The sequence below is a fragment of the Mchenga conophoros genome, linkage group LG2 (genome assembly GCF_057382185.1).
Source record: "Mchenga conophoros isolate Kocher_MC1m ecotype Shallow Benthic linkage group LG2, M_conophoros_male_GT1.1, whole genome shotgun sequence".
Classification (NCBI taxonomy): domain Eukaryota; kingdom Metazoa; phylum Chordata; class Actinopteri; order Cichliformes; family Cichlidae; genus Mchenga; species Mchenga conophoros.
In genome coordinates, this window is record NC_140527.1 from 39095303 (window position 1) to 39118424 (window position 23122).

Genomic DNA, 23122 nt, shown 5'->3' on the forward strand with positions numbered 1-23122 from the left:
ACTGAAATTGTCTGGTGCATCATTAAAGAAAATCAGATAGCCGACCACAGGCTGTTACTTACTTACAGCAGGAATTGCAAAGATTCTGTGTGTAAAATTGCAACAATTTCTTCAGTTCCAGAAGATTGGTGTGTAATTAAAAGAAAATGTGATGCGACCCAGTGGTAAAGTTCCCCCTGTCCCAACATTTTCGGAGTGTGTTGCATCAAGGATCAGCTACCCTGCCATGAACTGTAAACTTTCCAGTGAAGCTGAATCTTGGACACGATTAAGTGTTCCAACAGAACAGTGAACCCAAACACATATCAAAGCTGGTTTTGAACATATAAAACAAGTCAACTTGAAGCTCCTGGAATAGCCTTCCCCACCTCAACCCTGTTGAAAATTTGTGGATTACGCTTTTTTAAAAAACAAACAAAAAAAAAAAAAAAAAAAACAACCCACACAGGTCTGTACCAGGACACCAACACATTTAACCCTGGAGAACCCATGGGGTCAGCTCTGACCCCATGGGTTCTCCAGGGTTAAATGAACTCTACTCATAATCCTGCCAAGACTGTTCAAATATCCAGCCAGAATTATGCCAGAAGCTTGATGATAACTACCAATAGCCCCTTTCAGGGTGCACCTTCAACCAAATATTAGAGGGTGTATATATACACTTTTGCTCTTGCGGTTTACACAAAAAAAAAAAAAACAACAAAAAAACCCAAATTACTTACCCTTACTTGATAGAAGTCTGTGACTACAAATCAATATATATATTTTTTTTAAATGTTGTATAAGCAACTTAATATAACCCTTAGCAAAGGTAGGACTTATAGTTGCATTACACTAACCAGGTTTGCCAAGCAGCTAGATATAAACTCTGTGATCAATTACTCATTTGATGCAAACAAATCCTTTTACAATATTTATTAGAAAGTTAAAGTACATCTTGAAGGAAATTAAAACATGCTTTCCTGCACAAGCCCCAAACCCCTCGGCACAAACTATTCAAGAATATAAATGAGGCAGTCTAACAGTAGTATTTTGATGTCAACACCATCTGAGGCAGCAATCCAAAACAAAGCTGTGTCAATTTTGAAAAGTAAAGAAATCACAATTACCAAAAACAAAACACACTTCTAGAGAAGGCACTATACATAGATAAGGACATACATAACGACTGTACATTTGGGGGAAAAAAAAAAAGGGTATGCGAGAATAGACAAACAGCAAAAACTGATTAACCGAAGTCATTTTAAAGCAAAAGAAGTGAAAGATTTTCTGCATTTGCAGGTTCTCAGAATTTGTTGTTCATCTTTGTCATGCATGACATAATACTCTGAACCCTTTTCATGTATAAAGTTGCCAGTATAATGGCAGTTTGAAGCCCATGGCAGTGAAACCAAAAAAATATTGGGCCACAGTCTCTTGCGGAAGGAAAAAGACCCATCATAGGGCAGGCTCAGGATTTCTTGACCGGGCAGGTTGGAGGCAAGAGCCTGTGAGAGTTGGCACGCACCCACTGGTGGTCGATGACACTCTGTAGTGGGAGGCGATCGATGGGGTTGTGGCGAAGCAGCTTGGAGATCAAGTCTCGGGCACCATCAGAGACAACTTTAGGGAACTTCAAGTCCACCTGCAAATGGAAGATTTGATTCATGCATTTATCAGCAAAGGGGAATGCTGGGATTCTTAAAGTCTTAGCCAACTCACAAACTGCCAGGTACAGTCGAGTTTGATAATCATTTCCTGATACATGAGATGTCATGTCAAGTTTGAAAAAACGATGCAAGATGTGTCATTTTAAGAATTTATAACCAGAAAATTAAACATATAGATAAAAGTATTTTTATGCATTTTCTAAAACTTGTGAAAGGAATAAGCAGTCAAATGTTGTGCCCTTCAGAGTCATCCACATCTGCCAGTCAGCTACTGTTCTTATGCACATTTCAGAAAATGCATAAGTTCAAAACAAGCGGAGCTTAAATTAAACCTTTGCTTGTGACTTATTTTGTTCATAATAATTGTTAAGATCTGGGAACATTTGAGTGTCAAGAAAGTCCGCTCAGCGCAACACTTTAATCGGAGCTAAAACTCAAAATGTGTGTACTAAATCTGGTAAGCATAATGCTACAGAAGGTAAATTATCTTGTGTACTACATTACATTCCCAGAAGAAATAATGAAAAACCTACAAGAATTTTCCTTTTTTAGTATAAAGTAAGAGCTAAAGGGAAACAAGTGCTCGACTAGAGTGATACCTAAATGGCTTCTCTCACTACAGTAAAATCAGCTTCTTCTCTATGACTGAAACTTGTAACTTAATCATGAGATTTGACTGACCAAGTGCATTACACATGCAGATAAACACCAACCTTCATAATCCTTTTGTACGTTTCTGAGTGGCTTGCTGTTTCAAACGGTGGGTTGCCAACTAAACACTCGTAGCAGAGGACGCCAATGCACCACAAGTCCACCTTCTCACTATGGGTGTGTCCCTCAATCATCTCAGGAGGAAGGTAGTCCAGTGTCCCGCACATTGTGCGACGTCTGAGAAGGTTTAAAAAAAGGTGAGCAGGGCAGGGTGAACAGGCATCGTAAAGAAAGCGAAGTAGTGACAGTGTGGTTCCTCACCTTAGAGAAGGTGCATGGACTGACCAACCAAAATCAGCAATTTTCAGCTCTCCACGATAACCGAGAAGAAGATTCTCAGGCTTGATGTCACGATGAATTACTTTCTTCTCATGGCAATACATTAGTGCATCAGATATCTCCTCCATGTACTAGAATTTTAAAGAGGTTGGCATTAGGTTATAACTTCACTATTTTTGCAGTTCAGAGTAAAGAATTTTTTGTCACTACAATTCTGGTTGAGTTCTTACCGTGGCAGTACGCCGATCATCAAATCTGCCACATCTCTGAAGCTCTTTGTACATTTCACCACGTGGGGCGTACTCAAGCACTAAAAACACCCTCTTACGGTCATGGAAGTAATTGTAGAAGCGCAGGATGTTTGGATGCCTGAGGAAATGAAGCAGAAGAGATTTAAATCAGCATGCTAAATGCACCAAATATAAGCAGCCATTATATAGTATGCATTTATACAATATCAGCCTAATCTATAAGAGACAAATAAACCACTGAGAACACACCATTTCTTTGTATATCTTGTCCCCAGAGGCATTATACATGTAAATTATTGGTTAACAGACATTAACTACATTTCTCAGTGTATAGCAATGGCACAGTTAAAGATTTTTTTTTAAATTACCCAAATTATTGAAATGTTTAGATATAGAAGTACACAGCTCTCAGCATTGTTCGACCATTTGAATGTCCCTGCAGGAGACAGTGGAGGGTAGCACATAGCCTGCCAAATGTGTGTGAATTATAGGACGGTTGTTATAATCGCCTAGGGCTGAACGATATATCGCATTTGCGATAATATCGCGACATGATCAAGTGCAATTTTCTAACCGCAAAGGCTGCGATTATACTGCGATTATATTATACAATTCATGGGCTGCATCCTCCTGAGGCCGCATTTGTAGACCGATTACGTCACAGCGACGCGCCGAAGGCTGTCCAAATTACTACCATATCCCAGAATTCATAGCGCGGCCCAGCCAAACTCCAGTTTCCAGCAATGGCGGCCGCTACTAAGTTTTAAAATTACTCATACTAATCTTTCTGGGTCACAAAATAAACTTTTAACATATTTTCAGGCGAGAAAGTAGCTGTGTAAACATCAAATATCTGCTCGGTTTATCAAGATATCCCATATTTGCAAAAGTGCTTCGACGTTTTCAGAGGCGTCTGCTACCCACCAGCTCGACAGCTAGCCGGGAGCTCGAGGGTTACTGATGCGGCCGAGAACGGCACAACTCCCGGCACATCATTTTCAGATCACCGCGGAGTTTCGCTGCTCGGGTTAAACGTAATATATAAGTCACTTAGACAACCTAAAAATGTTATTGTTGGGCTTTTTTCAGTGTTTTGTTTGTTCGTGAGTAAATCGGTTTGGCTGAGATTAAAGTTATTAGATTAGATAAAATAAAACTTTATTAATCCCCCGGGTGGGTTCCTCCTTGGTTTTCACACAGCTGACTAAACGTCAAACAGAAAACTTATTAAACAGAAGTATGAGACAGTCGAGAATTTACACCAGTGTCTGGTTATATTTTAGATAGCAAGAAGCAGACGGCCGAGTTTATTAAACTCCACCGAGACAGCGGTGACGCTAATCAGAACTAGACCGTCCAATTTCACGCCTTTAAACTTTAAAGGCGTGTTTGTGTGTGTGTTTATACAATTGCTATTATGTTTGCACTTTATGTGTAATGTTACTGACTGCAGAGATCAGTAAGATGTGTGTATTTTTTATTTATTAGTTTTATTTATTTAATATTATTTTTTAATTGAATGACTGTCTAGTAGTTCACAGATGTTGAAAAACTGAGTGTGGTAAAGCCACTGATTTTTTTTATGTATATTTCTGCAATCTGCACATTGTACTGACTTTCATTTTAATGTTTACACCAGGGTTCCTTGTCAGCACTTTATGCTCAGATGTTTGTAAGCTAAAAATAAACTATTGTGTATGTTCAAATATACTGTTGTGATTGAAGAAGTTAAATAAAAATGTCAGTCATCAATTCATGCATCACCTCATGTCATCATAACAGAGGTCTGTCTTCCAGGAAAGAACAGTTTAAAATTAATGTAATATAGTATTGGCCATACTATATGATGTATTGCTTGTCTTTGTTTAATAATACAGAAGACAAATACCTTAAAAAATAATCGCATATCGCATCGCAATATTGGGGCAAAAAAATCGCAATTAGATTATTTTCCATAATCGTTCAGCCCTATAATCGCCCTAAAACGGGACAGTCCTACAAAAGGTTATTTTGTACATTTCAATGAATGTATCACCACACTTATTATTTGAACACATATTGTGTAACAAATTAAACTTGTGTTTGTAAACTCAGTGTGCCTAAGATGACAAAAGGGAGTAGAGCCAAAAAAAACAACAACAAAGAAGCAGGATACTAACTTGAGATGGGCCTGAATCTCAATCTCTCTCCTGAGTTGATGCTCCACACCTTCTTTCTCCATCTGAGACTTGAACAACACCTTCAGTGCCACAATTGCTTGGAGTTTCTTCACTCTCGCAAGATAGACATTTCCAAATTTTCCCTTTCCAAGTGGCCGACCAATGTCAAAGTCATCAATGGAAATTTTCCTGAAATAAAAACAAATAAAAGTTCTTTTAAATATTCAGGACAAAGACAACATATCAGGAATATAGAACTAGCCTTAGGTAGTACACTTACTTTGAAGCTGAGCTGGAGGACGAGCCAATGCATTCTCTCGCAGGACCTAAAAATAACACCACAATTAAAACTTAGCAATTAAAAATTTCCTGAGGGGTCTCAATCAGTTATCATAGGTTTGTGTTTTGCGATTAGTTTTTAAATTTCATTTTTACTTTGTTTCAAATTCAATTTCAGTCAGTTTCCAGAGTGGATATGAACACTTCAGTTTACCTTTTAATTTTCTGTCTTTTAATTTTAATTTAGTTATGTTTTCGTTTTTTCTCTAAATGTAGTTTTCCAGGTATATGGATTTTTTTAAACTTTAGTTTTCATTTCTATTTTAATCAGTTTCCCCCCCAATATCCAGTTTTAGTTTAGTTAACTACAATAACCTTGGTCTTATCAGCATCTGCACAGAAGGAAAGACTTACCTGTGACAGTATTTTTCATTGTGTCTGCTCGTTGCTTCACCACAACTCGCTGAGGGCCTGACAGGTTCGGTGTGGCAAACTGACATCAAGAGCAAACACAAAAACACAGCTATAAGTGATTTATTCATTGCACTATGGCTAAATCACTCATTTATTAATATTACAACTACTACTACAAAATTTTACCTACATATATTCTTTGATTTGCTCAAAGTGACTTTCGGTATTTTAATAACACCTCAGTCCAAGCTGAATCAGATGTGCTTGCTAGATTTAAGCACAGTTAACAGTAATGGGCCAAGCAACATAATCTTTTACAATTTCCATACTTACTGGTCTTTGAAGACCTCTGGGCTCGTAATTTTCCTTATTCTGTAAAGAAATAAATACAACTCACTAAAACAGTACATTTGAGCTATTTTGTGCCCCCCTTGCTTTTAGCTTTATACTTATTTTAGACAACCAACAAAGGGAAGCAAGCAAGAGATTAAGGCACACTTTGTAACTCATAACCTAGGATGTTGTGTCAAGGCTCAGTGCTTTCCCTGTTTATCATTAATGGTGACTTTAACCAAGAGTTTGGAATTAACTCAATGTCTGAATAGATTACTTATAAAATATGGTCTGAAGTTCATCCAAGTCACAATTACATTCTGATTTCAAACATTAAGCACAACCAGATGTTCTTTTCATTTCTTAGCGTGCACACACACACACTGAGCTGTAGTGAATTTATGTAAATTGTAGAAACTTTCCTCATGTATAACTTATGATGCATGCACAATGACAAACATGAATGGTGGAATATTTCTCCTTACCAAACTGTTTCAGTTCATCAGTATTTCTTGGAGATCTTTATTTAACAGCTCTCTTCACTTAATGCAACAGCATCTAAACTAGGTTCAGGTCGCCAATAATCTTTCTAGAGGCAAAACAGAATTTGTATGCTTTTACTTACTGGAAGGGCCACCTCTACAATCACTGTCACTTCCTGTTTTACGCCAAAATAGCACAGGGTGTAACACGTTCCTAAAGTTGGAGAGCCACCCTCCACTTCAAGTTAATACTTAGTGTGTAAAATAAAGTAATATAATGGCGAGCACACACGGCTATTACTGCGACCTAACCGATGGTTAGATTATTTCTAGATTCCATCCCCTCTCGTTTTTTTTAAATTGTGCACACATCTAAAGCGTTTTCTAGTGCCAGAGACAGTAATATATTTGATTTCAGCTGGTTTTCATTATCATATACAAAACCGAGAAGGAAACACTGTCTGTGGGTGGCTGAATTACCCACCACAACTCTTTACCCGGTTTGAGAGGTAAAGACGCCTTGTTTTATCATGACTTGATCGCCACACTGACCTTAGATATGCTGGTTCAATGCTTTATATAGTGTTCATAAATTACACTTACTGGATTGAAGATCAACGAGTTAAACATTTAAATTAATCGTTAAACAAAGAAAAAGGTTTACCGGGCCTCTGTCATTTAAAGTCAGCGTTCAAACAATTGCAGTACAAGTCACTGTACTGATCACCTTTAAGGAAAACATTAACTTAACTCGAAGTAGAAAACACTGCCTCGTTCATAGAATATACTACCTGTGATCTTTTTACCTCGAGTTAACGTTACACGTTAGTCTGCTGAGCTAGCTTGCAAGCACAAGGTTAGCTAAATTAAGCTAAAATTTACGTCTACGTAAACATTATATACGGAGTTTAAATTGTTATCAACTGTTACTCGGTAACGCTTGGACATAAATGTATAAATATCGAATTACCTGCATCGTAGTGAAGGAAAAACAGTATTAAATTTACAGCGTGAAAACCTCAATCTTGTAACCCAGAACTTCCTCGGCCGCCAGCGTTTTCAAAAAGCTAATCTTCACGAACGTGATTGGTGAGCTTCGCACACTTAGAGAACAGTCATTGGATAAAAGCGCTGCAAGGGGCAGCGTGTCATTGGTGAGCGGTGGATGTGGTCCCGCCCACATGCTGTACATTATTTTTAAAAAGCAGGAGTAACGTCCACGGTATGTGATGTATGTAGGCTGTATACAGCATTTATATCCTTTGTCTGCGTCCATAAAGGCCTAATTTTTCATTGGCTAAAATCTACAAAATTCAAGCACGTGACAGAAAACCAACAGTACCTGATACACCTGGTACGGTTTGAATGTATTTTACTTCATTTCTATGTTATGCTACTTTCAAATCTTACTTCACAAATGCAAATATTTTACTTTATACGTCATTTACTTTATACTTATTATTTCATACTGAAGATTTAATGCCTTCACGGTATGGTTCTAGTCTATATTGGCCCAAAAATTCCCTGATAAATAACTCCATACATTTTAACCATTTTTTAAACCACTGATCTAATTATTATTATTATTAACCTTTATTTTACCAGGAAAAGTCCCATTGAGATTAAAAACCTCTTTTTCAAGGGAGTCCTGGCCAAGAGGCGACAACATGTTAAAATTACAAAGTTACATACATGTTATAAGTAACAATTACATTTTAAAAAACATTTTTCTCTGGCTCTCTCAATTAAAATGTATGCGGTAAATAGCCTACCTGACAATAATAATAAATGGTTGATTAGTCCTTAATAAAGAGTATGGGAAGTGTATTTTCAAATTTACAACATTTATTTTGCAGAAAATCATCATACAGTAACACAACAGCCATAAAAGCTATTTTGATTTAGCTATACTTATTAATTTACTGAAAGTGAAAATGGCAAGAAATTTCAGTTGTTTAATAGTGTCCTCACTGCTATTGCAGACAATCCCTCATAACTATTATATATAATTAGCAACATTACTTCAACATTAATCGACACTTGGAGCACATAAAAAGCTAATTGCAAATAGTTTGTGCATTCAGGGCAGTGGTAGGAAACTTTGTATGTAGGACTTGAATGTTTTTCCCACTCACCTGTTCTGAAATGGGTAAAACAGGTGCACCATATATGATCACATCTATGCTGTTTTACTAACAGTACATGTTTAGTTTCAAGAGTCTCTAAAACCAATGTCTTCCTTGATTTGACCTATTGACCTATGGTGGATCTAAAATGTATCCAAATAGCTGCGGCTCAAATTTGACCAGTAAGAGCCGTAATGTACAAAAATTCATAGCACCCTTACAAGAGTATAACATTTTTAACCATTTTAATCTATGTGTATATTGGGTCACTTTCAATGTGAAATGTTCACACTGGACAAATTTGAACTCAACGGTATGTAGGTGTTAAATTCTTTGTTGTGTAGAATATAAAAAATTAAAACAATTTCCAGCTGCAAAATATACTGCATATCATATATAAATTCATGAATCCAAACTTTTAATCCCATAATTACTTTTAATTAAGATGCTTTTAATTTTGATTATACGGTTTGTGTACCATTAAGCTACTTGTGTAGGATTAATACTTACTCATTTAAATTCTTGTCTTTCCACTTTTCAAAAACCGTTACTGGCCACTCCAACACTCAAAACAAGAGAAATGACCCGTGACAATTTTCTGAAGCTGACAAGAAATCACCTATGTAAAAGAAGATAAAATGTAGTATTTGACCTTGAAAAATGATACATGCAGTTTCATGACAAACTGATCAGTCATCTTTAAAGGTGCAGTCGACATACCGTATTTGTATTCAAGCACAAATTCTGGGTTTACTTCATCAAAATAGCTTTATTCAGAACAATTTGTTCTTCACAAGATGAACCTTCATTGAATGGTTGCTTTAAATGCAACACACTTCGGTATGATGACACAAATCTTCCATGTTTTTTCCTAAAACTGAGACAATATACACACATTCAGGATAAGCGGTTGCTTTTTGTTCTCAGTTTCTACAAAACACATATGCAACACCCAACAATATCCTGTGCATCACCCAACCAAACAGAGTAAAATATATGTTTTCTGACAGTATACGCTGTTGAGAAGTGGTAAAGAACAGGAAACAGGTGGATCATGACTTATTTGTCTTTGTAGCTTACACCTGCTTATCTGTTTACAGTCCAACAGCAACTGTTCTGCATTTTATTTCATACCGTTAGAGTTTCTAAGCACTAAAAAGGAGAGACTTCCCACTGACTTACCTCAAAGAAACTGAGTATTGTAGGAGATCATGACATATCCCTTAAGACAATATAATTTGTGTCTTTGACGACAGATGTTTTTTTCTTAACTTTCATAATGTAGTAACCTCAGCTTATGAGGCAACCTTGCAAACTGACGAGAAAGATGTTTTTCATGATGTTTGCATCAATGTGATGAAGTAATCTGATTTGTCAACGACAGACAATTCAGTTTGGAAGTTTTATGCAACTGTTACCAATCAGATTTTTCAGAAAACACCATATCACAATATATCTCTTACTTCTAAGTCAGCTTTAATCAAGACAAGTAACATTTTGAACATAATACTGTAAAAAGCTAAATAAAGGGCCAAAACATTTATTGTTGTTCTTGCACTGCTGAAAACTGCAATCCTCCTCTAAAGCACTCAAAGGTAATTCTGTTGAGGAAGTCATTTATTTTTATACATACTATTTTTTTTTTAATTTAATCGCTCAATAAACCCTTAATACATTTGAATACATTACTGTGTACAGCTATTCAGTTTTTGTTACTTCATTCTAAAAGCCTAAAAATACTATAAACATGGATCATTGTGAGCAGACTTTTAAAATTATTTATTTATTTATTTATGGACTTATTGTGGCATTGTCAGAAAAAGTTGACAGAGCATTCTGAATCGGGTTCTACTTATATCAACATGATCTAAAAGCCTATGTAACAGTTTTTTGTTGTTATTGTTTTATTTATTTATTTTTAATCCCATGTGGGTTGCTTGTATATAGCAGCATATAGCTTCATTCAATCTTCATTATTCTGAACAGAGCAGTTGGTAAGCACCAGTGTGCAGGATGGCAGCAGGACAGCCAGTGTGCGACGCAGACCTGGAATAGGATCATTCATATCTGCCATCTTGTTCTCGTCGCTGCTGCCATCTGCACCTGCAGCTTCTTCTCTGTCCTGCTCTTCTTCCTCACCGCCCTCCCCCTCTTCTGCTGGTGGATTCTGACGAGGCTGGAACCTGACGTCCACAAATTCCAGCTGGCGAAGTCCACGGAGCATCCTGCAGCTCCGGGCTATCTGCAGCTCGCTGAGTGTGCAGTCCCACAGGCGCAGACGTTTCAGGTCTTTCAAGCGGCTGGCGCAGAGCAAACCTGGACCCACCTCTTTTCCACCAAGACTTAGCTCCTCCAGCCCAAGCCAGCCAGCCCCCAAGCCAAGGGAGGCCATATGTAACTGGTAGCCCTGCCGCCCTGTAATGCCTATTTCCAGAAACTTGAGCCTGGAAAGCCCTTCTACACCACAGACACCATCTTTGGCAGCACAGCTTCTAAGCCCATTAGCTGTTACACGAAAGGTGTCACGTAGCTCTAGATGACAGAGCCTCTCCCATGATGTCAGACCCTGCAGGTGCTGGTCTGTAAAAGAGGGCACATTGTTAAGGACTAACCTCTCAATACCAATCCCTGAAGGAGAGCCAGCCCCTTTTCCTTTCTGGTTCCTTCCTTTCAGTTGAGCACCAACACTGGATGTGGGTTCTGCTCTTTCTTGGGGACTAGCTGATGGCAGGGTCTGATTGAAGAAGCCACGAGGCAGCTCACAACCCCGCAGCTCCAGCACCTGCAAAGATGGAGGTAGGATCTGGCAACTGGGCAGGCTTCTCAGGTCTGCATGCAGAAGATAGAGCTTACTCAGTCGAGGGCATTTTGTGGACAAAGCTTTAAGCCAAGACTCAGAGAGAAAGGTTCCGCCACGTGCGGACAGCAGCAAACCACGCAAGCGAAGGCACCTTAGTCCGCAACCCAGGTACTGACGCAGCAGGACCCAAAGGATGCGGGATGTCACCTAACACACAGTGGACAGTCCATGAATATGTGTGTGTTGAGAGAGAGAAACAATAACAGTCAATAACTGCACAAACACACAACCCATGTGTTATTAAATGATGCTCATTGTTTATTTTTAGAGCATATTTTACACACAAAAGCATTTCAAAATGCTTTACAAGGGGCTTTAAAAAGCAATACACAATTTTATTCACTATCAAAGAAACTAAAATACACATACAATAGAAAAACACATACCAGCCAAGAGAAAATATTAGTGGATGGCTGTTAAGAATGACTAGTAACAGCTCAGAAACTGCCAATAGATGGCCTAAGACTCAAATCAGCAACTAGGTTGTTGAAACAAAGATATGTCAAAACTGGCTTTGGGATGGATAAACCAGGCTAAGCTCCTGGAATGGCTTTCCCAAAGCTCCAACGTCAATTGTACTGAAAACTTGTAGACTATGTTTAAAAGCTGGCTCCATGTGGAAACCAACCAATTTAACTAAACTCAACCAATTCTGCAAAGAAGAGTGGTTAAATACCCAGCTACTGTTGCACCAAAAGCTTGTTGATGGCTACCGAAAGTGTTTAACTGAAGTGCAACCAATATTTATATTAACCAAATATTAGTTGGGGTTGTATGTGTGGATTTGATTCAAACTTGTGCATCTACTTTTTCCTCTTTAAAGCCATTAAAGCTGTGTTCTGTACTATTCTATTCCACCCTGGACAAAGTTCAAAGAAATTATGAAAAGCCCCAAATTCCTATGTAAAGAGCTTAGAAAGAAAAATGGCTGGACTTCTTTAAGTTTCTTCAAGACATTTCACCTCTCACCCCAGAAGCTTCTTCAGTTCTAAGACCAAATGGTGGAAAGCCCCAGGTATTTCAGCTCTAGTGGGAGTTGTCCCTTAAGAGGGTCGTTTGGTCTTAGAACTGAGAGGTGAAATGTCTTCAAGAAACTTAAAGCAGTCCAGTCGTTTTTCTTTCCAAGCGCCTTGGATTACCATGACCTGGATGACTGAGAACCTACACAGACCCAAATTCCTGTGGCATTCATGCCCATGATGCATCTATAAATATCTCAGGACAAATGTATAAGTGGGCCCGTTTTGAGACAGGAAAATCACGGTGTTGTATTTTTATTTGATGATACAGTTAAAACCAGTGCTTTAATGTGAGAGGATAAATTAAAACATGAGTCAACAGCTCCCAGTCGTTCATCTTTATCAAAAAAAAAAAAGTTATCGCTATGGGTTTGTTTCTATTATTATCCCCAAGTAACAGACTAGATTACTAAATGCCTGGCCTGCATTAACAGAAGAAACGAAAAATGATGAAGCCACACTGGCAACAGCATCCTTACCCCTTTCCATGAAGTCAGGTCGACATTTCTCCACAGTCTTTGGTCTTTAACAAGGCGTTTCCACCTCTTACATACCCTAAAACCACAATTTAAAATATATAAACATATGCACAAATCACATAACAAAAGACAAAACAAACGAAAACCTGAGTTTTGTTTTAAACGACGATTAACTAGTAAATCATTGAGAGCAAAGTTGAAATCCCCTTACCTCCCGGCTTTGACGACCTCTCGTACGTTCAGGTAGGACAACACATCGATTAAAATGTTTTCGGGAAAGTAGTCCAGATTGCAGCCCCTAAATTCTTCCATTTTGTAAACAAAACTCTCAAACCTCACACACGGAATGGTACATGAACGCACACGGGTTGCGCCCGAATCAGCAATCCCCCGGAAACACCGGTCCACTGACTGTGTGACCGAGCGGCCGCTGGGCAGTTAAATCAAATCAGCGGCTTTAAGCTCAACACAACGTTCCCCGACCCAAAGAGCCTATGTTTCTATAAACTCCCATCAGGTTTATGACCGTGAATATGCGGCATGGTTTGTTTTAAAAAAGAGCCCCGCGAAGAGCCACTTAACGTCCTTTGCATCAACAGTCCACTGCGCCTGCGCGGATTACCGGACAAGATGGCGACCAGCAATGGTGGAGGAATGGAAGTGGATGGGGCAGGCGAGTATTTATCCCTCATCTCATCGTTTCTGTCCACACCAACCAAAACCTGCGCGCAGGTTGCCGTATATGTTGTTTTGTGTGTTATAAGTGAGCGGAAGTGGCGACTCCGTGGTGTTAAAGGGTCGTAAGGAGCTTGCTCGCTGACATAGCAGGTTAACGTACTCAGCTCTGTGAAGCTGTCAGTACATTCATCACTGTGTGGATATTTCAGGCAGTTCCCTCTGCTTTGCCACAGGAGTTTGCATCAGAAATTTGAAGTAAAAGCTAACATCATGTGCAGTTGATTAAAATGCTGTGGCAGTGCTGCAACACCAAACACGTCAACATTAGCTATACATGAGAGAAACCGACATGCAGGCCTATATCTGTGTGAATAGTTACATATACATTAAAATGACTGTATGTAGCGAGCATAGGGCGACCGCTCAGAGTCGCGTTTTATTAACTTTATAAACTGTCATTGGGCACCTCGCTGACTCATCTACCTGTCCAGGTGTCCTGTTGGGAAACTGTGGAACTCGTTTTATGATTGTATATGCTATTTAACCTTTTAGGAACGATCCTGAGAATGATCGTTTGTGCCAAACTAAACAGATGATTAATGCCAAAAGGATATATCCAGTCACTTATTTTGAATGGAAAGAAAACTGTGTACTGTTGCTTGGCTCTGGAGCTCAGTGATTATTGTCATCAGCTACAATCCGAGTGTAAATAATCTCTCTTATTATTTTGTCTGTTATGCATTGGTCAAACGTTATTGATTGTTTTGGGTCCATACTGATTTACCGCTATTGATGTGTCTCTGCTTATTTTCTTGTGTTCCACATATACATGCAGTTTGATTAGACGTATACCGAAACAGGGCTGATCCATTGTTGATTAACTTTCCAGTTAATCTGATTGGACCATATTAATCACTGTTGCTTTTTTCCTAATTTTCCAGTAATTATTTGGATTTGAAGAAGTATTTCCGTTTGTACCTGGGTCACTGTTGCCCTTTTGCACAACTATCTCAGATTTGCCTAAAAAGGCTATGGTCCACAGATTGGATACATATATATTGGTTGCTGTGAATTTGTAGCTTCATATATCAAACATTTTTCAAGATGTATTCTTTTCAAAAATGGTCCATCGACACATTTTCATTGATATCATACGAAGGTAAAATTTTACAGTTTGTGACGATAAAATTCTGTGATGGTTGATTTGAGATGGAAACTCTTTGTCTGGCTTTCCGGTAATTGTTTGAATTTGACAAAGTGCTTCCAGTTAACAAGTTTTTTGACTTTTTTATATATTGTCATTGACATACTGTTAATCCCAATCATGTTTGTGTCTTTGTGTGATTGTAGCCAGCCCCAGTGTTATGGCCTCAGGGGTCACTGGGAGTGTTTCTGTGGCCTTACACCCTCTGGTTATCCTAAACATATCCGATCACTGGATACGCATCCGCTCGCAGGAGGGCCGACCGATGCAGGGTATGTGTGAAAAAACAACACATTATCCTATCACATATATATTGGGCTTATGGAATAAAAGTCTAAGTTAAAGATAAACATATGCTGTTGTGTTTGTCTCTGCTCAGTGATAGGAGCTCTGATTGGGAAACAGGAGGGTCGAAACATCGAGGTGATGAACTCCTTTGAGCTGCTGTCTCACACCATAGACGACAAAGTGCACATTGACAAGGAGTACTACTACACCAAGGAGGAACAGTGTAAGCTTTGTTCAAGTGTTAAGGACAATAATGCACATATTTGTGTGTGCATCTTCTTTGATGACTCAGTTGTTCGGTAGCTGGAGTTGTGCTAAAATTAGTAACACTGGCGTAATCATCATTCAGGAAAATCAGTTCACACGTCAGTTTGTCGTGATTTGTTTTTCTAGACTTAGACTCTAGTTTTGTCCTTGCCTCCTTTATTAAATTGAGACATTTTCTATCTGTGTTCTGACCTTCCCACACGAAGAACAATAAACAGTACAACAATTGATAAGTCTTGAACGCCAGAATGGGACTCTGTAGTTTTGGAGTTTCAGTTCCCAAAGAGTACAGATACATTGTTAATATGTTTGGATGTGCAAGGAGTAAAACACGTGAAGGGAGATTCCTGACACTTGACCAAAAGATGGCAGCATTGGATCCAGTTGTTGAGCCATAAGTAAATGATTTACACACAAGTCTTTTGGTCAAAATGACATAAAAACTACCAAAACTCTCGATCTCTGCCTCTTGCTTTGGATTTTGTAATTTTTTTTTCAAGTCAGTTCCTGTTAATTTCCAGAAAATCAGAACAGTGATTATAACAAAAACACAACTCTTTATGAAGGCACTTGACTCACAGTCGTGGAGACATCCCGAGCCTCTGTAAGCATTTGCAACAAAGCCTCATCAAGCAGGGTTTTTTTTAATTTGTATTTTTTAACACATTTTATTAAAATGACAAAGACTTAAACCTGTAGTTTGTTTCGTAAGTTCACTATATTGTTTAGTTAACTGCTGTAACCTTGAAAAAAGCGGAGCATGAGAAAAAAAAAATCTCTTCAGTTTTCATGTCACTGTGAGAGAGTTCGTTGATGACTATGTTCTCCAAGCCCCTCTCAGATATTTATTTATCAGTAAGTCAAGTCATCAGATCATTTTGTTTTTACATTTGTCCTCTGGTCTCTCAGTCAAACAGGTCTTCAAAGACATGGAGTTTCTGGGCTGGTACACCACAGGTGGTCCTCCAGACCAGTCAGATATCCACATTCACAAGCAGGTAGGCAGACACTGAAGCCCACTGACAGGTGGCAGGATGTCGATGTTTTGACACGTGTACTGTGACCATGAATGTTTCAGAAGCAAAATGTATCACTTTTAAGCTTTTAAATATCTTAAAACCCCATACACACCTGCTCCACTTGTGTTGTACGTTAACACATGCCTTTATACTGCTATAGAGTCTACACACAAGTACATGATGCTGGATATTTCAGATCGTTTGCTTTTACCCTCATTTCTCTACTTCCTGGCAGGTGTGCGAGATCATTGAGAGCCCTCTTTTCCTGAAGCTTAACCCAATGACCAAACACACGGACGTGAGTTCATTTGCATTGTTTCAGCAACGATGTCACTGGTACAAACACAAACGCCTCTGCTCTAAACAGTGTTCTTTTGTCCCACAGCTTCCTGTTAGCGTTTATGAATCTGTCATTGACATCATCAGTGGCGAGGTATAGTTTACTTCCACTTTTATCTAGTGCACGTCTAATCTTGATTGCCACAGATGCTTCAGTTTCATCTGATATGTATTGTTTTTGTTTGTTTGTTTGTTTTCAGGCCACCATGTTATTTGCTGAGCTGACGTACACTCTGGCCACAGAGGAAGCGGAGAGAATTGGCGTTGACCACGTAGCTCGTATGACGGCCACCGGCACTGGAGAAAACTCAACAGGCAAGACAAGCTGTTGCCTCAAGAATTACTTGTACATGTTCTACTAGCTACACACTGATCATAGTCATGAATTGTTGCCAATTAAGCATTCTTTATTTAACAATAAGCCACAAAAGGTGGTAAATCAGAGCTTTTCTCCAGCTTCAAATCCAAAGGAAATGGCTTTTGTAGCTTTGTTGAGTTTCTAGGCTTAGAAACGGTTAGAGGCGCTGTTGTCAAAGATTAAAGGCAGACTTGACTACTTTTTATGAAAATGTGTTTCCTTTAAAAAATGCAATATACAAATGATTTGTGATACGAGGTATGACTAAAAAAAATACAACAACAGCAAAAACACCTTCTACAATTTCAGTTTGGCCGTTCTCTAGTTTTGTCTTTCTGCACTCATGCCTCTGTGATGCATACTAGAGCTTCTCAAGTGTTAAAGTCATGTTAGGAAGGGGGCAAAGTCAAAAAAGAGGTGAACCTAGGCCATGGGCTGCCACATGCATGGTGGCAGGATCCACGGATTAGATGCTTTCAGCTGAATTTTCTCCCTCAGGGTTTTACAGTAGCTCTCCAAACTTTCTGCCTCACACTGGGGGGAAATTTTTACATTGTACAACCATGTAAACCCAGAAATAAATGATTTAAATGAGGTGTAACAAGCTGTCAGTTAGGGCATGGTGTCACATGGTGTCTCCTCCATCAGTCAGCTGTCCTGTGACCTGCGTCTTATTGGTCACCATCAAAATGAATCGGGGTTTAACTGTGTTGTTTGGTGTCTTTCTTCTGTGTTAGTTGCTGAACACCTTATAGCCCAGCACAGTGCGATAAAGATGCTCCACAGCCGAGTGAAGATCATTCTAGAGTACGTCAAAGCCGTGGAAGCAGGTGAGAGGATGAGGGGGTCGTTTAATGACTGAGTGAGAGCGAAGAATGTGAAAATAAATCTGAAAAGCAGATGTTTTTAAATGAGATGTTTCCTCTCCTTCATTTTTTTTTAAAGGAGGCCCCTCAAACATGCCCCTCTGTAATTACAAGCTTCTGTTTGACAGTTTCTTGACAAACTCAACATTTTCCAGCGTGCTGTTTATTTGTTTCTCACAGGCGAGGTGCCATTTAATCATGAGATCCTTCGAGAAGCAAACGCCCTGTGCCACAGACTGCCAGTCCTCAGCACCATAAAATTCAAAACTGACTTCTATGATGTAAGTAATCTTTGTTGCTCCTTCACACACACACAGATGGACCAAGGCAGGTCAAAATCCCGGGAAAAATGAGAAAAGGAATAATCTAACTTGCCTCTCTTTGGTAACAGTTTTTAAATATAGCTAATATTTAGCAGCATTGTAACAGTTAACAGGCAGGGAAACACGCGATTCAGGGATCAGTGTATTCAAATGTGATGTGTTTACATGTAATTATAAAGATGGAACTACAGTGTTTCAGTGGACAGTTTAGAGCCAAATAAATTTTCGTTGCGTATCGAGACACATAAAATGCTCAAAGTACTTTTCAAGCATTTGCTGTAGTTGGTAAAGATGTAAAGACAAATGCGTCAGTTTATAAACTGACCCCATTGCTGCACCGGCCACATAAAGCATGTGGATCATTTTTGATGAGATAGAAAATAAATGAAAAGCAGCTCCTAAATCGTGCAACTGTATTGCAAAAAGTCACCAATCTTCAGTTTGATAAGTTCTATGCAAGACGCGTGAAGTCATTTTAGGTATTTTTCCATTGTTTTTTTTTAATAATCTGCCAGTGTACAAGAAATTAACGGAGCAGTGGGATGTATTTTTACAGCTGGTGATTATTTAGTCACTTTTACACAGTGTACTCCACTCTCTATTTGTTTACTTTTACCCACATTACATAAATCTTTCCCAGTGTTCCCAAGTACTGGGTCCAAAAACAGAAGACAAACACAATCCTAAAATCAAAGCTCACATCTCATTTTATCAAAGTGTAGCTGCACCCTTTTTGCTGCACGTTTTGCTGTCATCGACATCGAATACTACAATAATAAAATGAAAGCAGCAATAAAAGATGGTCAGTTAGATAAGATAAGAAGTCTGAGTCACAAGGAAAAATTAATTTATGATTAAATATCTCTTGTTGTGATGATGTTACTGTTCATTGTGCTGTAAAAGTGAGAACTCCCTGACGCCGTTCTTCTGTTTACCCTGCAGCAATGTAATGACGTCGGCCTCATGGCCTACTTAGGCACTATCACCAAGACTTGCAACAGTATGAATCAGTTCATCAACAAGTTCAACGTCCTGTACGACAGACAGGGCATCGGCCGGAGGATGAGAGGACTCTTCTTTTGAGCAAAGCAGAGAATCAAAACGAGCACCGCAGTTTATTATTCTCTGTTCTGTCTTTTTCTTTTCTTTGTTTTTTTTTTTGTCTGTTTCTACTTTGATTAGCTAAAAAGCAGTTCTTAAACCAACCGTAGCTTTTCAGAGCAGTTAAAAAATTCCAACCACAAGTGTATCTAAAAGCACCGATCATTAAAAGCTATGTACAAAGTCACTCATCTGTTTGGTGGGTCTGCACAGCAATGAGTCCACTGTACATGAACGTTCTGTTATTTTACCCAGTTTGTTTTACTGTTTCATGTTCCTGTATGTAATAAATGATCTGCTGATTTTTCGTTTTTTTCCCCATGAGACTTTGAATCTTCTGTCAACGAAGCACATTAAAAAAAGTCAGAGCTGCACTTTTAAATGAGCACATGAAAGTCTGCTACGTGGAGCTCGCCTAGCTGGAGGTTTATTGGCAGTAGCAGCACGTTTGCAGATCACCCACTGAAGTTGTGTTCCTGCTGTTTGATTGCCCTTATAGGTTTTGGACAGAGAGGCAGGAAAAAGACTGCAGGGTGACTTATTGCTCCAGAGTGTATGGAAAATAACAGGAGTCAGCATTTATTTGGCTATTAAATGTACAGCAGAACAGACATAATGGCCTCCCAGCATGCATGCTGGTACTTCACAAGTGATTTTTACCTGCCATGTGGCGATGGGTGGAGCAAAGCTTTCCCTTTGAGGCTACTTTGCACCTTTCAAAAAGGATATTCCAACTCAAAATGCTACTCGCTGGTGAAAAACTGATTTGTTACAATTTATTCTTGTCAAAAAGAAAATTGGTTTTTCACATACTGGCAGTTACACATTGAGTCATCGATGTAATTACACTGCATCTAAAAATGCGCTAAGACATTGGTTTTATTGACATTACATATAAAAGATGTGAAAGTGTGCAACTTGGATGTTTTCATAGTCTGTTTTGCTCCCTCTGGATGTTTTACTGGCTCTCCTCTGCAGGCTCATCAGCAGCATCAGCAGGCCGTGGGTACTGGAAGCGGGCTGGATCGTACAGATCATCCCTGGGGTTGTAGGGTAGAGGGTGCTGGTAGTAGTAAGGGTGAGGGTAGTAGGTTACTTTCTTAATGGGTGCAGGAGGTGCTGGCTCCTCCACATGTTCCTCCTCTTCTTCCTCCTCGACCGGAGGGGGTGGCGGGACCACAACCTTTCCTTTGATGGGCCTGGGTGGGTTGTCAATCAGGCAGTCGGGATCCCAGTAGGGGTCACAATCGTACTCCATGCCCTTAAAGGTGCGGATGTGAGCTGGGGGAGACTTCTTGACAAAGACTGGGGGAGGTGGAGGTGGGCCAGATTTCTTAGGAGGAGGTGGTTGAGGCACTGCCACGGGAGCTGGTGCAACCTTCTGGGGAGTGCAGTGGGGGTGGTACCGAGGGTCACAGAGCACAGGTACTGCACCTGTGGGCATGTAGACAATGTGAGGCTTGCAGAGGGGGTCCTTTTGGTTACACAGGTAGAGCACATCGGCCTGTGAAATGGCTGGAGCAATAGGAAGAGCAGGAGGCTCTGTGGGTCTTGGGACCCCTTTCATTGGCGGTGGAGGAGGAGGAGGAGCAACAACTTTGCACTTCTTGTCTGTGGCTGGGTCACACATGATCATAGGCACTCCCAGTTTGCTCTGGAAATAGGAAGCATCAGGGCCGTAGGTGTGCTCCAGGTACCTCATCTGCTGGTAGAGCATTCGCAGCTTGTCGATCTCATAGAGCTGAGAGGCGGAAAAAGAGTAAAGGAAAGACAAACTCAGGTTTATTTATGTAGCATCAAACTGCAAAAAAAAAAAAAAAGCTGCCACAAGTAGATTTATAATCTTCAGTTGGTTAAGAAAGAAACCCTGAGACACATTTAAAATCTGAAATCGTTCATGATTATATGTGTTTTTAAATTAAAAAGCTCAGTTGTAATCGCACTTCTCGACTAAGCCGAGAGGTGATGTGTTTTGAATCCCAAAATCCCGACCCTCTGAGATCAAAATGAAAAATCTTTTTTCTTCCTGCTTTTTTTTAAACTATGAAGGTTTAGATTTAAAATCTTCCACATCCAGATACAACATGTTGGTGCTGATTTTAAACAACCAGAACCTGGACTGAATTCAAAATTTAACATCCTTATTAGCTAAAATCTTACATTTGCTGGTCTGCAAAGGTGACTTGTCACAGTTTTCTGTTACTACAAAGAATGTTTAAAATAAAGAACACCTACAGTGACACATTCTGAGGTGCTTATATAGACGGTGAATATTTGGGCTACCCCAGGAAGCCCAAAGTGTTTCTTACCCCCTCAGTGTGTCCGATGCTGCTGTAGTATTTGTAGTAAGCCTGGAAGTCTGGGTTTCCTCTGTACCACCGAGGGTCCGCATTACGCTTTGGTCTGGAGTGAGTCAGAAAATCATTTGCTTTCTCTGCATCAATGCTAACATCGCCTACAGGGACCATCTCTGTAAAAAGAGGAGATGAAGCTGAGTCTTTCAAAAACAGTTGGAAAAACAGCACCGCTGCATAAAGCCTCAGAAAATTGTTCTTTTTTAACTTACGTTCCTGCTTTATGACATTCAACAAAGATTTGGCCTCCAGCAGGCCTGAAAGAGGATGAAAAATAATTTGTGGATGTTGATTTTGATTGTTTTTGAGAGGTGAACCTGTGACATTGTGAAGTAAAAGAAGCAGAGCAGACCTGGGAGAAACACAAGACAGAAGAGTGCCCCCACCAAGCACGATGAAGAAATCATCTTGAACCTCTGTGATCATGAAGAAAAGGAAATGATCATTTTGAGGAAAACTGTTAGTTCGTACAAAATAACTCTGAATCAATTACATTTCACATCTACACATTTAACAAAGGTATGTGTCTAATACCAAAATTCAATTGTAAGACATAAAAATATGTCTTCAGGTAAAACTGTTCTGCAATCTGATGCTCTAAATGCAAAGATTAATATAGACTGTAGAATATAAATGTGGCTTGCAATTAATAACTTTATTAATTCAAATTATATTTTTGCTTCTTATTGCACGACCCAAGATTGTAAAGAAAACACATCTGCCCGTTTTACTCACCTGACTCGGGAGGCAGTCTTCACTGGTCTGAACAAGGCTGAGTGGGTTAAATACACATCTCAGCGTCGGTTACCCTGTAACATTATCTTCTATCCAATCGGACTCTACCGACTTTGAGACCGAAATCTTGTCTCCACCTTCCTTTTAATACACTTTAATGTGGGGCCTTTGGCGCCAATTAAGAACAGAAAGCCTCAGGACCTTTGCAGCAAAGCCATAAAACAAAACAGACTTCAAATGGAAACTCCCCATTAAGTGTGGAAGTGAAGCATCACCTGCTGGGGCAACTGCAACCGTAGTGAAAATGCTGCCTACTAACACAATATCCATGCCAGAAAAGCTTACAAAAAACATAGATGACAACCCATGTTGCCTTAAACATACATTCATAATGAGACTTCACAGATTTCTGAAACACCACCGGTTTCTAAAGGTTATTTTTACCCAGTGAACACCTGCTTTTTGAACACAGGACAGCTATCTACAGAAAAAGCCGCCTTTGTCTCGGCATGTTCAATACTCAGACTGCATTCTTACTGAAGGCCGTCA

The 23122-nt window shown here is 39.4% G+C and overlaps 4 protein-coding genes across 5 annotated transcripts; 1 reads left to right on the plus strand and 3 right to left on the minus strand.

Annotated features, from left to right (window-relative positions):
* Positions 1 to 871: 871 nt before the first annotated feature.
* Positions 872 to 7672, minus strand: aurkb (aurora kinase B). Of its 2 annotated transcripts, XM_085245321.1 has the most exons (10): positions 7528 to 7654; positions 6561 to 6664; positions 6076 to 6114; positions 5743 to 5821; positions 5330 to 5375; positions 5050 to 5238; positions 2870 to 3008; positions 2622 to 2770; positions 2363 to 2537; positions 873 to 1624 (listed from the first exon to the last, which is right to left on the minus strand). In XM_085245321.1, the coding sequence occupies exons 4-10, from the start codon at positions 5759 to 5761 to the stop codon at positions 1451 to 1453; spliced, it is 891 nt and encodes a 296-aa protein (XP_085101447.1). In that variant the 5' UTR covers positions 5762 to 5821; positions 6076 to 6114; positions 6561 to 6664; positions 7528 to 7654; the 3' UTR covers positions 873 to 1450. The 2 variants fall into 2 exon arrangements, with proteins under 2 accessions (XP_085101439.1, XP_085101447.1); XM_085245313.1 differs by lacking the exon at positions 6561 to 6664 and having other exon boundaries at positions 872 to 1624; positions 7528 to 7672.
* Positions 7673 to 9441: 1769 nt separating this feature from the next.
* Positions 9442 to 13668, minus strand: LOC146582608 (uncharacterized). The gene is made up of 3 exons (XM_085245332.1): positions 13253 to 13668; positions 13042 to 13117; positions 9442 to 11690 (listed from the first exon to the last, which is right to left on the minus strand). The coding sequence occupies exons 1-3, from the start codon at positions 13351 to 13353 to the stop codon at positions 10647 to 10649; spliced, it is 1221 nt and encodes a 406-aa protein (XP_085101458.1). The 5' UTR covers positions 13354 to 13668; the 3' UTR covers positions 9442 to 10646.
* A 1403-nt stretch (positions 13669 to 15071) lies between these two features.
* On the plus strand, positions 15072 to 19808 carry cops6 (COP9 signalosome subunit 6). The gene is made up of 9 exons (XM_085245356.1): positions 15072 to 15195; positions 15303 to 15434; positions 16388 to 16476; positions 16733 to 16795; positions 16883 to 16930; positions 17037 to 17151; positions 17932 to 18024; positions 18241 to 18341; positions 19326 to 19808. The coding sequence occupies exons 1-9, from the start codon at positions 15084 to 15086 to the stop codon at positions 19464 to 19466; spliced, it is 894 nt and encodes a 297-aa protein (XP_085101482.1). The 5' UTR covers positions 15072 to 15083; the 3' UTR covers positions 19467 to 19808.
* Positions 19809 to 20017: 209 nt separating this feature from the next.
* and4 (actinodin4) lies at positions 20018 to 22584 on the minus strand. Its single transcript, XM_085245344.1, has 5 exons — positions 22574 to 22584; positions 22191 to 22254; positions 22051 to 22095; positions 21794 to 21954; positions 20018 to 21225 (listed from the first exon to the last, which is right to left on the minus strand). The coding sequence occupies exons 2-5, from the start codon at positions 22243 to 22245 to the stop codon at positions 20443 to 20445; spliced, it is 1044 nt and encodes a 347-aa protein (XP_085101470.1). The 5' UTR covers positions 22246 to 22254; positions 22574 to 22584; the 3' UTR covers positions 20018 to 20442.
* Positions 22585 to 23122: the final 538 nt, after the last annotated feature.